Genomic DNA, 17,558 nt, shown 5'->3' on the forward strand with positions numbered 1-17,558 from the left:
ATGGGCATTTACCCCTTCTGGCCTCAGTTTCCTAATGCTTAAATCGTATAGTAATATATATGTTGGGCATGTTGTGAAAACTAGGTGAGTGGGTGTTAATAAATGCTGTGGACAAAAGTTGACCCAGAGCCCGTGCTTAAGGTATGGCCACCATTCTCACTGTTGTTAGGGGAACCAGTTCTAAGACTAGCTCTGCCACCCAAATCTGCAGAATCCTTCATCACCTTAGCTTCAGATTCCCTTTCAGTTTCTACATAGTACCAAGTAAATAGAAGCAAATTAGCTCCCAAAGAAGATGGCATATGTCCCAAGTTTATTTATCACAGGTTGCTCAGCTCATGTCTCTGGACAATGGAAAAGTAATGTTTTAAGATGTTAGTTATCTGATAACAGCTTTCCAGATAAATTTGTTAAATCTTAAAACCTTTATGAACAGCTGATCCAGAGCACTTTCATATATACAAGAATATTGAAAATGTACAATGTAATATTACTCTGCTATAGCCATTTTATTTAGATCTCTTTTCTAGAACCTGCTTTTCTATAACCTCCTCAAAATTGGGAAAATTTAGTTTTTCTGAGTGATTTTAGAAAGAGAAGCCAGGTGTACTGGCATACAAGTATCATCCTAACTACCTGGGAGGCTGAAGCAGGAGGGTTACCTGGGCCTAGGGAATTCAAGGTCTGGCTGGGGGTTGGGCTCAGTGGTACAGCATATGCTTAGAACGTGTGGGGCCCTGAAATATGTGCCATCACCCATAGCAGCTGTTTGGTTAATGTTGAAAAATCATATGTTTAAGAGAAACATAACATCAGAGACAGATGGTACCAATACCATAAACAATTATTGTAATAAGCATTCCATGAGAGTGATCTCTACTTTTACCTGGAAGTAATAGAAAAACTAACAGTAAAAGAAATTACTAGATGAAATTTGAATGTAAATGTACATATATTTTTTTTTATCTCCAAGGCTATTGTCAGCCATATGGAAGAGAGACAAGAAATTATGCCCTATAGAGCTTGTTTTGTCTACATAGAAAGAAATATAGACAGTAGCCAGGATTAGAGAGCTCAGGATGTTAACACCTACATAAATGGTGATGGTTCTTTACTCACCAAGAAAAGGGGAGCAACATGAATATGGAAGCAGACTATCCTGAGATCCAGGCCTATTTTTAATTGCCCTTTAACTTCAGGATCTAAAAATGAAAAAAGAATCAACCCACTAGTCACATTTATTTGGAAGAAAGATGAACACACTACTCCATGAGTGGAATTCTATGTCCTATACCAGGAAAAAAATATATATTTTCTCTCATTTCAACAAATATTGAGTGGATTCCATGTTCAGAACACAATGCTAGGGATCACAGCAGTCCTAAGAATGACAAAAATTCTTTCACCTTCACAAAATTTGAGAAATCAAAGAAGTCATACACAAGTTCAAGAAAATGCACAGGGCAGAATGGGAGGAAAGCAGAAGAACTGTGAAAGGGTCCTAGGAGGCCTCCAAGGAGGAGGATGCCATTTGAGCCATGCTTTGAGGTATATGCCAGACAGAGGTGAGAGGGCACCCGTGGAAATAGTGCTAGGAAGAGTGAGTGGTCTATTCTGAGAGTATGAGTCATATAAAGTCAGACTAAGGATGGGGCAACCTGAGAAAGATTGGGGTCAGACTGTGAAATTGTGAAAGATCTTACTCTGTGTTGGACCTAGGCTCTTCACTTTACACGCACCAACTCTGAGGTCTAATAAGAGCCACTGATACAGGTCATGAAAATATCTGTCGCTGCTTAATGAAGAGTTGGGACTAAACTTTTAAGGAAGGACAAATATCACTTCTTCTCAAATCATTCCACATAATTAACAGGAGGGAACCCTTCCAAACACATTTTATGAGACCAATATTATCCTAATACCAAAATCAAAGACATAGCAAAAAAGAGAAAACAGACCAATACCCTGATGAACATAGATGCAAAGAAGAAAAAAAATGAACCAATAGAATTCAACAACATATCAAAAGAGTCATTCACCATAATCAAGTAGGTTTCATTCCCTGGATATAATGATGGTTCAATATATGCAAATCACTAAATATAATATATCACATCAGTAGAATGAAGGATATAAATCACTCAATCATCTCAATAGATGTAGAAAAAAACATTTAATAAAATTTAACTTCTCTTCGTGGTACAAATTAAGTGTAGAAGGATCATATCACAACATAATAAAAGCTATACTGACAAACCCACAACAAGCATCACAAGAATATGGAAAAATGGAAAGCATTTCCTCTGAGATAAGAAGAAGATAAGGGTATCCACTCTCACCACTCCTATTCACTATACTCCTAGAAGTTTTAGGCAGAGCAATTTCACAAGAGAAAGAATGAAAAGGGAGGGAGGAAATAAAGTTATCTCTCCTTGCACATGGTAAAATCCTATAGATATAAAATCCTAAAGATTCACTAAAAGACTCTTAGAACTGATAAACTCAGTAATGTAGCAGGGTACAAAATAAAAAATCAGGAGCTTTTTGATATATCAACAATGAACTAAGAAAAAATCAGAAAAAAAGAAATTCCATTCACAAAGCCTCAAAAATAGAATAAATAGGAAAACCAATCTAGGAAGTGAAAGAACTCTACAATGAAAATAATAGAACACTAATGAAAGAAATTGAAGAAGACACAAAAATGAAAAAATTAATATTAATTAAAATGGCCACACTACCCAAAGTGATCTACAGATTCAATGCAATCCCCATCAAAATACCAATTACCTTCTTCTGTGAAGAAGGAAAAACAATTTTAAAATTCAAATGGAAACACAAATAGCCAAAGAAATCTTGAATAAAAACAGAAAAGCTGATTCTTCCTTTGGTAGCATATGCACTAAAACTGGAACAATACAGAGAAGATTATTGTGGCCTCTGTGCAGTTATGGCACACACATTCATGAAGCATTACATATTTTCAAAGATACTGAAGTGAATGAAATACCAAATAATTCAAAAGTCTGATGTAAAAATGATCAATGAATTCAAGGGCCATAAGAATAAAGAGCTGGATGAATTAAGGAAGAGAATAAAGTATATAAAAGAACAATTTCATAAAGAAATATGGATTCTAAAAAAATGACCAAGCAAATCTTAGAAATAAAAAGCTCAAAAACTCAAATACAAATCATGTTTAAAGCCTTATCATGAGTAGCTCAAGCCTAAGAAAGAAGATAATATTGAAGGTAAGGTTGACAAATTATCACATTCAAATGGTAATGAAGAAAAATATAAGAATGAACAAAACACACAGGATCTATAGGACATGATTGTAAGACAAATGGTGTAAACCATAGGGGTAGACAAAGGAGAGAGATACAGGCTAAAGGCATAGAAAACCTATTTGTGAAATAATAGCAGAAGATTATCACATCTTATATGCATATCAAGGTATACAGGATGCATTTAGGACCCCATAAATGATCAGAAAAAAAACTCTCCATGTCATAATATAGCTAAATTATCAAAAGTACAAAACAAAGAAAGGATTCTGAAATCTACAAGAGAGAAGTTACAAGTCACTTATAAACGTAACCCATAAGAACAACATAAGATTTCTTATCAGAAACTCTAAATCTCAGAACATGAAATGATAAATTTCAAGTTCTGAGAGAAACTAACTGCCAAACTAGATTATCCTTCATATAATAAGAAGAAATAAAGGCCTTCCAAGATAAGCATAAACAGAAGGAACTCATGACAATTAAATAAGTCTTACAAAGATTCTTTAAAAATCCTACACACAGAAGAGAAAGCAAGATGAACACAAGCATAGAATATAGGAAAGAATAATTCTCACTAGAAGAGTAAACAAATGATAATTGGTAATGATTCAAGCATTATTAATTCCATAAGCCAACAAACCTTTAAGAAAGACATGAACATAGATTATTCTAAACAGCCAAAAGAAAAACAAGAGAAAATGAAATAATTGGTACATATAGATGGTCTCACTTCTCTAATTAAAAGATATATTCCAGCTGATTGGATTAAAAAGCAAGACCCAAAAATCTGCTACTTGCAAGATATCCACCTCACTGACAAAGACATAAATGAACTGAAATTGAATATAGAAAATGATTTTTCAAGCAAATGGAATCTGGAAGCAATCAGGGGTAGCTATACTCACAGCCAACAAAACATATTTCTAGCCAAAGGCAGTCAAAAGAGACAAAGAATATCAGTACATATTAAAAAAAGGGAACAGTTCATCAAGAAAATTTAATGATTATAAGTATGTATGGCCCAAATGTCACAAACATAGCTGGACATAAAAGTTACAGAGAGACCCCAAAACAATAAAGAAACACAAATTTAATTATACTATAGATCAACTATACTTAATAGACATCTACATAATAGTCTATCCAAAAGCTATAGAATATACATTCTTTTCATCAGCTGTTGGAACTTTTCCCAAAATATACCATACTTTAGGCCATAAAGCAAATCTCAACACATGAAAGTTAAGATAATTTCTTGCATTTTATCAGACTGTGATGGAATAAAACTAGAAATCAACAGCAAGAGAAACTATACAAACACATAGAGAATGTTCAATATACTTTTGAACAAACATGTCAATGAAGAAATCAGGAGGGAAATTTATAAATTCCTAGAAGAAATAAAATGGAAACAAAACATCTCAGAATATGGGGGTACAGCAAGAACAGCACTAAGAGGGAAGTTTATAGATATAAGCGTTTCTATTAAAAACAAAACAAAACAGACCTCAGATAATGATTTATCTCAAGGTCCTAAGAAAAAAGAATAAAGCAACCAAAATCAGTAGAAGAAAGAATAATAAAGATCAGAGCTGAACTGAATGAAATAGAGACAGACTAAAAGAACTCTACAAAAAAAAAAAATCAATGAAACAAAGACTTTGTTCTTTGAAAAGACTGACAGATCCTTAGCTAAACTAATGAAAAGAGAGAATACTGAAAAAAATAAAATTAGAAACAAAAAGATATTACAGCAGCTATCACTGAAATCCAGATGATAATTAGAGACTATTTTAAAAATTATACTACAATAAAATGGAAAATCTCTGGAAGATATAGACAAATTTCTAGACATGTGTAACCTAACAAAATTGAACCAAGAGGATATTAAAGCCTAAGCGGATCAACAATAAGCAATGAGATTAAATCATTTATAAAAAAATTTTGCAACAAAGCAAAGCCCAGGATTCGACAGGTACATTGTCGACTTTTACAAGAGTCTTAAAGAAGAAATAACACCAATGTTTCTCAAGCTGTCTTATAATATAGAGAGACAAAACTTTTTTGCACTTGTCCTATGAAGCCAGTATTACCCTGTCACCAAAACCTGATAAGGATACAACAATAACAACAGAAGAAAACTTCAGACCAACATCCTTGATGGACACAGATGCAAAAATCCTCAATAATATACTTGTAAATCAAATTCAGTGATGCATTAAAAATATCATACACCACAATCAAGTTGGTTTCATTCCAGGTATGCAAGGATGGGTCAACATACAGAAAACAATACATACAAAACAGCACCTAAATAGAACCAAAAACAAAAATCACATGATCATCTCAATAAATGTAAAAAAAAAAAAAGCCTTTGATAAAATTCAGTATCCCTTTGTGATAAAATTTCTGAAGACACTAGGTATTGAAGGATTATACCTCAACATGATAAAAGTTATATATGACTACCCTATGGCCAACATTACACTAAATTGGGAAACAGTGAAAGCATTTTCTCTAAAATCAGGAATGAGACAAGAGTATCTGCTTTCATCACTTTTATTCATTTTAACATTGTATACAAATGTTAATCAGAGCAATTGGGCAAGAGAAAGGAAAAAAAGTGATATAAATAGGAAGGGAAGAAGTCAAATTATCCCTGTCTGCAGGTGATATGAATCGAAGACTCTACCAAATGACTCTGAGAACTGATAAATTGAGCAATGTAGTATGATACAAAATCAACATACAAAATCCAGTGACTTTTTTATACACCAATAATGAACTCAATGAAAAAGAAATTAGGAAAATAATTCTATTCATAAAGACCTCAAAATAAAATACCCAGGGATAAAACCTAACTAGGTGGAAATTAAAAAACGCTAAAGAAAGAAATCAAAGAAGATACTAGAAGATGGAAAGACCTCTCATGTCCATGTATAGAAAGATCACACCGAACCCTATTAATGTGTACAATTAGTATTTATTAATAAAAAATTTTATGAGTTGGAACTGATGCAGGAGGAGGAGTATGTAACACTTCTTAATGAGAGAAGAGGAGAAAAGACAGAGAAATAGTGGTGCCCATTGTTGGAGCCCTGCAGGCAGATGTGCAGGATGGATCACAGTAAGCAACAGGGAGTTTCTGTGGCCGAAAGTAATAAGGAGAGTCTCTGGGGACACAAGTCAGAGCTTCAAAAGTCTGACTTCTCTCTTTGCAGACTTTAATCTCCACTGCCACCCAGGGACAATCAGGTGGTGGTATATTAGGGAGTATGGTAGATTTCCCTTGGCCCTGTCGTTATTGTCCAGAAAGGAAGAAAACAGGACTCTACACAGGTGATGGCACAATATTGTAGGAATAGCATGGGATTACTCTTTGCTTGCACCCCCTCACCAACCCATCCATACTTCCTTCTATGTCCAATATGAGCACGGGGACTTGTATTCAGCTATCACAAACATAAATCCTTTAATAAGCACTGCCATGCATCCTCAGATCACTCTTCTGGTTACCTTTCTTTAAACTCTATTCCCCTAGAGGTCAGGAACTCTCTCTCCTATTCTTCAGAAAGACTTCTGTGCCTGAGGGGAGAAGAGAAACAGGTTGTGATATTCATTTAGGTATTCCAACTCCCATTGGATGCTTCTATGCTTCATACCACAGTCCTTTAAATCCTGGTATGTGTTGGAGCTAACACAAAGGAGCCAAGGGGATCTGTTTGCCAAGCTTTGGATTTTGAGGCAAAACACTGTGATTGCAGCCAAAACCACTGTGCACATTATAGCAAAAAAAAAAAAAAAAATTTAATTAGTTTTGCTTCAACAATACCCTACAAGTCCCTGGATGGTCCCTGTGCAGTGGGAATTCACAAAACGAGAAGTCAGCAGCCAATTTGACTAGAAGTCAGATCCCAGAATACACAGTGCACTGCCTATTACACTGGGATGCATATAGCTGAGACCCCCACCTACCTGCCACTGTGCCATCACTCACATATCTGTAGAGGCCACTAAAGCAGTGTAGAGCAGGTACAGGGGACTCAGGAAAACTGTGGCATTGACCTCCTGGGCTGAACACTCTGCAGGACATCAGAAACTTCATGATGGCTGAGACTCTGTGTGGCTAGTTTATCCTCCAGCAACTAATTATGCATACCAAGGAGTAACCTGCTGAGAGAGAGAGAGAGAGAGAGAGAGAGAGAGAGAGAGAGAGAGAGAGAGAGAGATAGAGAGAGAAACGAGATATGACATTTAACATAGATTAAGTAGATTTTCTTTTATTGCTTTAATAGTTCCCAGGCAACATTTGCTTTTGCTTTTCCAACCAACAGAAGTGATCAGAAAATGATTAGAATTTCTCTTGCAGATGAAATTCTGATTTTTACATTTGTGCTGTTTTATGAGCTGAAACTATTTTAAGAGCCAATTTATAGTTTTCTCTGCTAAAATTAGATTTTTTTTTTTTTTTAAAAAAAGGATGTGCAGCAATTGGAGGATGCCTGCCGTTAGCAGCTCGCCCTAAGGCAATATACTGTGTTTATCATTTTCTATAAAAAAGTTTGTCTTAATTTAATATCGTTTAGACTTGTTCCATTTTACCCAACAAGAAAAGAAAGAAGCAAACCACCTTCTGCAGGGTCAGAAAAAGAGTTTATTCAGGCACTGGTCCAGGGCATTCCCTTCAGGGTCAGATGGTTTCCAGGAGCTCTCTAATCTCAAATCTGTTCATTCTCAAAAGAACTGCCCTTTTGAACATTTTCCCTTCTTGAAATTTCAACCTTTAGGATTATTGATATTCCCTCTCTTCTCTCCTCCTAGAGAATCCCATTACAAAAACCATGATTGAATCACAACAGAGCTTTTCATCTACCTAATCCTTACCATAGATCTAGGAGGCAAGGCTATGCAAACTAGCTCAAAATGTACTTCTGTCCACCTCCAGGCCAAGTTACCTACAGCGAGGCATAACTTTCAGGTCTGTAAGAAGCCATTCTTAGTGAGGAGAATAACAGCACCCATTCTCTTCTTATCACTCAAAGCAAGGCATATTATGCACATGAGTTCAATAGGGATTGCTTTTGTCCGCAAATAATGCTGTGCTGTTCCTACAGGAACCTACTGGCATAGATTTGCCCTTGCTGGATCCTGCCAGCACCATCACCACCGTCACAGGGCCGAGCGCTTTCAGCATCCCTCTTCCCATCAGGCAGAAGCTCTGCAGTAGCCTGGATGCCCCACAGACAAGAGGCCATGACTGGAGGATGCTGGCTCATAAGCTAAATCTGGACAGGTAGGTGTGGCCAGGCTCCAAGACTGGTTTCTTTCTGTTACTTTCTGTTAGACACAAGTCTCCAGGACTGATAACTGTTAGACATAGCGCAGCATTCATTTTTTTTTCCCATCCATACATCTATTTATTTTTTCATTCTGCAAACCTGTATTAAGCTGCTTCTTTACACCTCACAACACAGACTTACAATCCTAATTCACAGAGATATTCTTGGTTTGTTTGACATTTGTAAGCGTCGGGTTTTGTGACCTACTTTGCCAAGTTGATAGGCTAAATGCTCCTAAATATTATATTCGTTCACTAAATTATTGTTCCTCATCTCCAGTGGAGCAGGACCTAATGCTTGGTGAATAATTATCATGCCAACATAGCATTGATATTAAGTTATAATGAGACCTCAGGAGCCTCCACTTTGTAGAATGTTGCCATCACCACCGGGCAAAGGATGTGGCATGACCTGTCAAAGATCCTGGGCTGGAAAGAAAACATAAGTCTCTTGATTTCCTGTTTAGGATATGACCCATAGACATCTTGTCTCTTAAATTATCTTACTCAGAGTTGAGGTTAACAAAGTTAAACATCACGTCTCCTGTCTGGAGCTGATCTAATTAAGTATGGGCTAGTCATTTAGGATGGCTCACTGTAAACCACAGTGGGGCCGAGATACTTCAAGACAGATGGAGAGACAGAAAAGTTCAGCCCTGTAACAACAGAAGAGAAAATAGATCCATAAATCTTGCCTTTCAGCACATTTTCCCATTCCCAATTACAGGTACTTGAATTACTTTGCCACCAAATCAAGCCCCACTGGTGTAATACTGGATCTCTGGGAGGCACAGAACTTCCCAGATGGAAACCTGAGCATGCTGGCAGCTGTCTTGGAAGAAATGGGAAGACATGAAACAGTAGTGTCTTTAGCAGCAGAAGGGCAGTATTGACCACACTGGAAATGAAGATGAAGGAGGAAAATGCACAGGGAGTCTGTGGCCGTCCAGGGAAAACACAGCTGAGGAGGAAATCCAAACTAGACCAATGAGCTTCACAGGCAAGATGGCAGCGGGAGAGAGAAGGAGAACAGATACGACTACCAATGTACATGCCCACTTGACTTGGACAGTATCACAGGAGTTAAGAAAAATTGTGTAAATGTGTACCTTGAATTTAGAAGTCAACCTAATTTTCCTCTTAGTTGGGCTGTATGCTGTATGGTACAGGATCTTACAGTTTCCTAGGAAACGCTTTTTATTGCTATCCAGATATATGGATAAACTTTCTTAACAAACCCAATTTCTACAAATGTTGTTTACATCAAATTGGACAGGGATGCAGACACTGTCCATGGCGCATTCTATTTTTGTTCAGATCATTTGAAGTTGAAGCTGTGGACGGTTTGTTGTGTCTATTTCAGATTAGTAATTTACAAAGAAGTCAGACTTTTGCTACAAATCTCGTACATCCAGTGTCTCAGATAATCCTCCCAATCAATGTTCTGTTTCTAGAACTTGTAGAACCAGTGTTACTGTTTGTATCAGGGAAGGGGAGAATCTCAATGGAAAGGAGAAATGACTTAAGATTCCTTATGCCTTGGGTGCACCTGCCTGGTGCGCTTTAGGAGTAAAGCTGTAGCATTGCAGGGAAGATAGTGATTCATGTTCAAACGCTCAAAACATTTCTTCTTGGCGTGTTTGTAATATGAAATTTAAAGAATTTTTTTTTAAAAAAAGGTATCATTATTATTATTGATGAGTATCTGCAAGTATTTTAGTAAAAAGGTCTTCTTTTAACTTCTGTTTTTGTTAGCGGTACTGTTAGTATTTGGTATTGACTAGAACTGCCTCACTTCCTCACATAAGAGGTGGGTGTGGTGACCAGCTTAGTCCAACAGGCATTGCTTCCTTGACCTTTGACCCTCTTCTACCATTCTATCCTGAAAAGGTAGAAAGCACTCACTGGCTTATCAGTCAATTCTTTCAGCTTGCTCAGACAGGCTCTTTCTCCTTTGCGTCTTACTATGAGAAGTGTTCCCCCTGAATTTCACTTAGTAGTGTAGTTGTGTGGTGCCACGTTGACTCTCCATAGTACTCTGTCTGCCTTAGGGGCAGTGTGGTTGGGAAAATAGCTAGAAAATCAGAAAACCAGTTCTGTCTAGCTGAACTGCCTTGGGGAAGGCATTAAAACTCATTGGATTTCAGCTTCCTTACCTATAACATAAGGGGTGGGACTAGATCACCTTCAAGGTTCAACAATGCTGGACTTCCATTGTTAGGCCTCCAGTCTCATTCATCAGTCTGAAGTTGATAACGGACTCTGACCTGGATCATTCAGTCAGCTAGCCTCCCCCCCCCTCCACTACATTATGCCTTTCAAATCATTTTGACTTGGCAGAGAATTATTCTAACCTGCAATATATTTGTTCAGCTTTAAAGTCCTTTCTTTATATCCTTGCATTATGCTGCTCGCTGAGAGACGGCATCCCTTTAGTATCATGTTCTTCTCCTCTCATGGGACCCCTAGGTTTCTTGCCTTCCTGACTAGTGGTAAATTCTGCTTTGTTATTGTTTTGTTCTCTTAATATCAAAATCATTCCTACAAGTTCTTCCTGCAGTAGGAACTTGATGTGTTTTATTCCCCATAGTCTTTTACAAAGGCTACTTAATTAGCCCCCCACTTTTTTTTTACACGTAAAATGTTAGTCAACAAACTACTTTGTGTCAATAAGGAAGTTTCCTTGGGACCATCACAGGCTCTTCGTTTAACACAGCGAATCTATTCATTCAGCTGGTGGGGGACAAAGTCAAAGCCAGAAGCCAAACCAAGACTGAGTGTGCTTAAATAAGAACATTCTAAACATGACTGTGGTTTACTTTAAGGCTGGAGGTATCCAGGATGCTGGCTGGATTTGAATTAGAAATCATTTTATACATTTTATCCCATATTACAACATGTATTTCCTCTCCCATTTTGGATACCTCTTGATATTCTCAGATTTCTCCAGCCCCATGATTGAGGAACAGTTGGTACCAGTTATGAAGTCTCTTTCGTGCTATTTATCTTTTGTTTTAGATACATATTGTGTAATCTCTCTCTAGCCAACCTGTGCATTCAAATTTCCATATATAAAAATATTTGTTCCACTGATCAGGAAGAGGGAGATTGCACTAGTACACAAGTTCAGTGGATAAATGACTGTACCAATGAGATTTTACTAAATTAAAAAATTTAGATATTTTTAAAAAGAGCAGGAGTTATTGTCCATGGCTGCATCTTAAAATAAACTTGTCAAGATTGTTCTTTAGTACTAGTGTTGCAGAATCATCTACAGAAACCAAGAAATCTGACCTGGATATTCAAAGGAACTTTTGTGCCTCATAAAAATAGAGGGGAGAAAATATGTAGCTATACATATGAAATCAACCCCAAAACTTTTGCTGAAAATTTTTGATTAAAAAAAAAAAATCAACAAACAGTGAGCAAGCAGGAATGGTGTTGTTAAAGCCATTGAAGGTCCTTAGGGTTCACTTCAGAGGCTTGTTTTTTGGTCCTACCCCTCACCACTAGAAGAGGGAAGAATGATTGACTCCTTGTGAGTTACTCATCTATCACAGAGCTCATGTTTCCTATCAGATGAAGAACGACTTCCTTCCAAACAACACACCATATCAATTTTCACTAAGAATTCTGCTTTCCTTCTCTTTGGGAGTGAAGTAATAGCTGTTAGATTGCTTTCCAACTTAGAAGGTCTGGACAGAACAGTTCATTTCATAGGGAGCCACTTCATCAGCCATCCAATGTGCCACATCCTGCTTACACAGTTTGGGGAAGGCCGTCTTCCTTCATTTGGATGGAGGGAGAGAACTATCATTTGTGCATGGTGCCATCTAGTGGTGTGGAATGCAATCTGCCCTGAGTTTAATATAAGTTGTTTGACAAAGGGAATGTGTACCTGTACAACTCAACAGGACCTTTTTAACAAATAGATGTGGGGATATTATCACTTCGAATGTGTAATTTTCTTATTCTCACAGTTTCACTTCAATCACCCATCTCAAAATTACATGTCGTTATGAGCCTAGTACATCATCAAGTCATTCATACGCATCATTATTTGCTTTCTTGTAACAGAAATACATAAAATCTGTATAAAAGTCTTTGGAAGTTGTCATTTTTAACATTTATGGTTTTAACTGGGCTTTGTATATTTTAAATCTCCTCTCCTAATATTTATCTTTGGAAATGTAAGAGTATCTGCTTAGAAAGAAATAAGTCTTATATATGCAAATAGGAACACTATGTCTAAAGGAAGAGAAATTGTGACTGTTGATGGAGAAGAAGCCTTTCTTCTGAATTTGGGATTTTAATGGCAGAGGTTTCATCCTGGTTTTATTTTCTTTTCACAACCCTAATTCAGATTTTCTTAAAGTGATCTGGAAGGAATAAAGTTGGATTCAATATTGGCAACTGGGCAGACCATGATGCGAGTATGTGTGACACCAAAGAACACACAGCTAACAGCCTTTCATGGACATCTTCCAAAATGGACTCTCACCTGTGATGCCAGAACCCCTTTCTTACATGAGTGGTCCAAGCTCTTGGAGGGCAGAGCACTGTGGGGTGAAGTGCCCAACACTAAAATGCATCATCATTAGCCCATTTTCATATTCGACCATCAAAGAACAGAGCCATTCTTTAGGGAAAAGTCATGGGGCCTGAGTTTAGGACACTCTGGAAACCAGGCATGAAGTAAAGGGTCTTTAAGGGCCTTTTCCTGTAAGTGAGGTATATTTATAACCCATCATTCAAAGGGTAGGTAGACTCTAGACTTTTCTTCAGGAGAAGAGAAAACCAGGCTCTTGCCCTGAGTTTCTTCTCTTGTGTCTCTGTCAGGGACACAGCAGCTGTGCTCCTGGGTCATTCATGCTCTGTAATCCACACAAGAAGTGGGGAGCTGGGGAGATGCTCACATCTCCCCAGAATCCACAGGCCTTTGTTTCTAGAAGGCCTGGCCCCAGGACCAAACATAAACCTGTGTAAGAACCTCCAAGAGTGGATAATGAAGGTGGAAAGGTTTACTTGTTGAGTCTCAGTCTTCAAGCTGAATGTGAGTTTCAGCTTTTCATAAGCAGTTGTTCTGGACAGGGCACAAGTTTCATATGGAGACCTCAGTGCAAGTCCAAGGCCAATGAATGAATGAATGAAGGGAGTGCTGCAGAAACAGCTGAACTGAAATCAGGCTCCAGCCATCTTCTTTGAGAACAGAGAAGCCTTTGTAAATCAGAAATTTACATTTCTGATTGCTCAAAACCAATTATTTGTAAAGATGACCGTGGCCAATGACCATTAGATTTTATAGATCCAATAAGGAATATTTTTATTATTATCTCAAGCTAATAATTTTTTTAGCCTTTCGAGTGCCTCATAGGACCAACTATTATACTTTGTTTTTGTATTATTTTTATATTTTTTAAATGTACTAAGCTGATGTGACTGAAATCCTTAGAACTTTTCCTCTGTGCAATGAAATACTGTTTCTCTACCCTAAGAGATCTATTTGTATAATCTCTGGCTTTAATGATCACTTTGAAAGATTTCCTTTGCATCCCTAATGATTTTTTAATGAAATAAGGAATATGGGGAATAAGTATATTGTAACCAATGTTGATTTAAGCTTGTGTCCATGTAGGATAAGTAAGCCAAATGAAGTCATAATTATTTCCAAAATTCTGGCCTGAAAACCTATTTTTGAAAAGTGGGGAGATACTCTTGTATGTCATGGGTGGATTTTCTCTACAGACTAGGTCTAACAATGAACTTCCCTCCTGGTTCTTTCATCTCACTGGCCATGTGGCTGTTCACGTTTCACTGTTGTCAGAAGAGTTCATGGCTCCTAGGTTTTCCAGTGGGCTTGGCCACTGCCTGTATTGATCTGTGGTGGGACATTAATGGGCTCGTTCAACCAAGTGTATTGTATGCCTCAGGCATGTTTTAGTGTGGTTGGGGAGGCATTACCAGGACAAACCCACAGGGCTCCACAAATGTATGAGCGCACAAAACCAAGCAATTCTCAGGGGCTGTTCCCCAGTCCTCTGCGTATTCACACACTTGCATACTCAAACCGATCTTTCCAGAAATTCTCAGAATGCTAAACTGGAAATCCCTGTAGAACATCACAGCAGTTAAGGCCCCACCAGTTGAATAGAAAACAAGGAAGCTGCCCCGAGGTAAAATCAGCTGCCCAACAGCCATTGTGTTACCCTACAACAGCAGCATTTTATCATACCACTTCAAATTTGTGCTTGAGCAAGGTTATCAAGTGCAGGTCATAACACTTCAGGCTCCCTTACAAATAAGTCTAAATCACGGGTCATCCTTGAGGCCTACTGGAGGAGGCACTATCAGGCCTGCTGTGGAGCCGGATGCCACTAACAGGGGTGGAGCACTCCCCGTTGTGGATTTTGGAACCTGAACTGTGTGCAGCTTTTACTGATCTGTACACTAGAGGTTGATCAGCTCTTGGCCTTGGATCCTCAGCACTATGGTAAGGCAACATCAAAAATCATGGCTTGAGTGTGTTCTAGATGTTAAAGCAAGCCTTGTTTTAAAATAGCATAAAAACTCTACAGCCAGTGGGAAATGCCTTTGCCCTTTTATATTCCTAAAGTCCTCAACGACATCTGTAAATGTAGGGATGTGACCTCAGTTGTATAGTTCTCCAGGCCTTGGGAAAGAAAAAAAAAATAGCAAGAATCAGGATGAGTTCATCAGGTGACTTGCCTTCGTCAGTCTTACCTCGACCTGCTGTCGACAGTGAAGCCCTCACCCAGACAGAAGGCATTGGGCCCAGATGCAGGGAATATCATCACTGTGTGTGTGTTGGATGTCACAGTGTCGTCTGTGTTGAATGTTGAGCTGTAGCATGGTGAGTTCCTCTTTGCTCTTTCTAAAGATGACAACCAGGGTTTGTCAGAGAACAACTGGCAGCGGTCTGAGTTGGAGCGGCTGGCTCGTCCTCCTGTTGTCTTCTTTGGAACAGTTCAACCGCAGAAATGTCAGATTGAGGTTTTGTGCTTTGTCATTTTTTCTTTTTAAAGCAAAACAACACAACCTTGGCTTCTCAGATATGGAACACCTCTTTTGTTGTTGTGAAGTTCCCTCTTGCTGTATCTTCTATGCAATTCCTTTTCTAAAAAAAAAAAAAAATTCCCTGGTGACAGAGGAGAGCTCTCTGGGCACTCTTGTCTGTCACCCTGCTGTGTGGCAGAGGTGAGGGACACCAGCTCTGGGTGTGCCTCTTTCCTCTCTCTTACTGCCGCTCCTGACTTTTCCTGCAGTCCCCTTGGTTTGTAAATTGCCTGCATTTATTCCATCAGCCAACATGTACAAAGTGTAAGAAAGAATTTTTAAACAGGTAATAAATTATATTTATAAGCAACAGAGTGCCTGCCTCCCTGGTTTCTTCATGACAAATGACTCCTTCCTATCAAGCATCATTATGTTTCTTTGGTTGGACCAAAGACCTCTTAGTCACAACCTCCCTCAGTCACAGGATGACATTCTAAGACAGTGCTTCTTCAACATTGCGATACACAGGCATCACCCCAGACTCAGAAACTAATGCCCAGGCCCTACCTCAAGAGATTCTGGTGTAATCAGTCTGGCTGCAGCCTGGGCACTGAGTTTGGAAAGTTCCCAGGTGATGCCAGTGAGCACTTGAGAATGAGAATGAGTGTCTTAGACCATCTGTGTCAAAATTTTCCTGAAGAACTTGCCAGTGGTGTCAGGTCCTACTCTCAGAGATCTGATTATAAATGGAGTTTATACACAATGACACTAACAGGAAATGAAAGGTTAACAGAAACTCCACGACATGGCTAAGAGCTGGAGCAAAATACCAGCCAAGGTGTTCAACTGGGAACAGATCTCCTAGTTGTTCCCTTAGGGAGCAAGCAGAAAGCTCCAGAAAAGAGGTGAAAAGCAGCTAGGAGTCTGAGGAGTGGGAGCAATGGTCCCGCTTTCCTCCCTGGGAGAACTACTTCAAGAAGGGTCCTCAGCCTGGTTAGCCAGTGTAGGCAGCTGCAGCAGGGCTGGGCAACTCTCATCCATGGGCCTCAGGACAGCGACTTACCATGGATTCAGTGGTGGCATCACAAATGTTTGTTCAGGGCCAAGGAAATAATGAAACTATGTAAACTGGAACCTGTGTAGAATCAATGGGAGGCCTGTGGCTGGAAGCATAAAAATTCAATTAAAAAGCAAACAAAAATTGTACAAAGAAAACACTTGGTAGCACCGTCTCAGCCCATTTTTGACCTCTCCTCTGGAGCTTCAGCAGCTGGGAATCCCGCTGAGAAAGCTGCTGCTCCCAGGAAAGCACACAAAGGCTTACAAGGTCAAGTCAGGGGACCCAACTCCAGCCTGTCTCCAAGTTGAGGTCACTGGAAAGTTCTGAGAACTGACCACGCTCTCCATCCACCCTCTGTGCCTGCCTGTGGGTGCTAGGCAAAGAACTTTGCCCAGGCCCAGAGACAGGACAGCTGGATTATATCCCAATGTGGTTAGGAATCAGTGAGCAACCATTTCTGTTCTCCTGAGAGTGGGGGCATCTATACTTTGCCACTGTGACACATGGGACAACCATGCCTGCCCCTAAAGTGACCCAAGAGGAGAAACTTTTCCTTGGCTGGGGTTTACTGTCTGCCTGTGAGTCTAGAGAAGCATGGCTGTCTCAGCATGAAGTGGGGAGCAGAAAGGGTAGGAGGGATGTTCCAATGGAAATCTCCAGGTGAAACTAATGTCAGGCAGTGTTTTGAGCAACCATTATGCACCTGGCATGGGGCTGTCACATACTTCATGTATCATCTCATGTTCCTCATAAGAGCCTTATAAGGTAGACGTAGGGATTTTTATCCCATTTTATAGGTGAGAAGGTTGCGGATGCAAAGTTGTATACTTCTGCAGGACTCAGAAAGTGAACATGA

At 38.9% G+C, this 17,558-nt stretch overlaps 1 protein-coding gene and 1 non-coding gene across 3 annotated transcripts in view; both read left to right on the plus strand.

Moving 5' to 3' along the window:
- The window catches only part of Unc5c (unc-5 netrin receptor C), a 349,998-nt gene extending 333,986 nt beyond the window's left edge, over positions 1-16,012 (plus strand). For both annotated transcript variants that reach the window (XM_005337567.4, XM_005337568.4), the window contains 2 exons: positions 8,405-8,583; positions 9,356-16,012. In XM_005337567.4, the coding sequence (XP_005337624.1) occupies positions 8,405-8,583; positions 9,356-9,521 (345 nt within the window). In that variant the 3' untranslated portion in view covers positions 9,522-16,012. The remainder of the gene's footprint in view (positions 1-8,404; positions 8,584-9,355) is intronic.
- Positions 2,879-2,985, plus strand: LOC120892645 (U6 spliceosomal RNA). The gene has a single exon (XR_005737431.1). It is a non-coding gene; the product is annotated as a U6 spliceosomal RNA (small nuclear RNA).
- Positions 16,013-17,558: the final 1,546 nt, after the last annotated feature.

The sequence above is a fragment of the Ictidomys tridecemlineatus genome, chromosome 9 (genome assembly GCF_052094955.1).
Source record: "Ictidomys tridecemlineatus isolate mIctTri1 chromosome 9, mIctTri1.hap1, whole genome shotgun sequence".
In the NCBI taxonomy this organism is placed as follows: Eukaryota; Metazoa; Chordata; class Mammalia; order Rodentia; family Sciuridae; genus Ictidomys; species Ictidomys tridecemlineatus.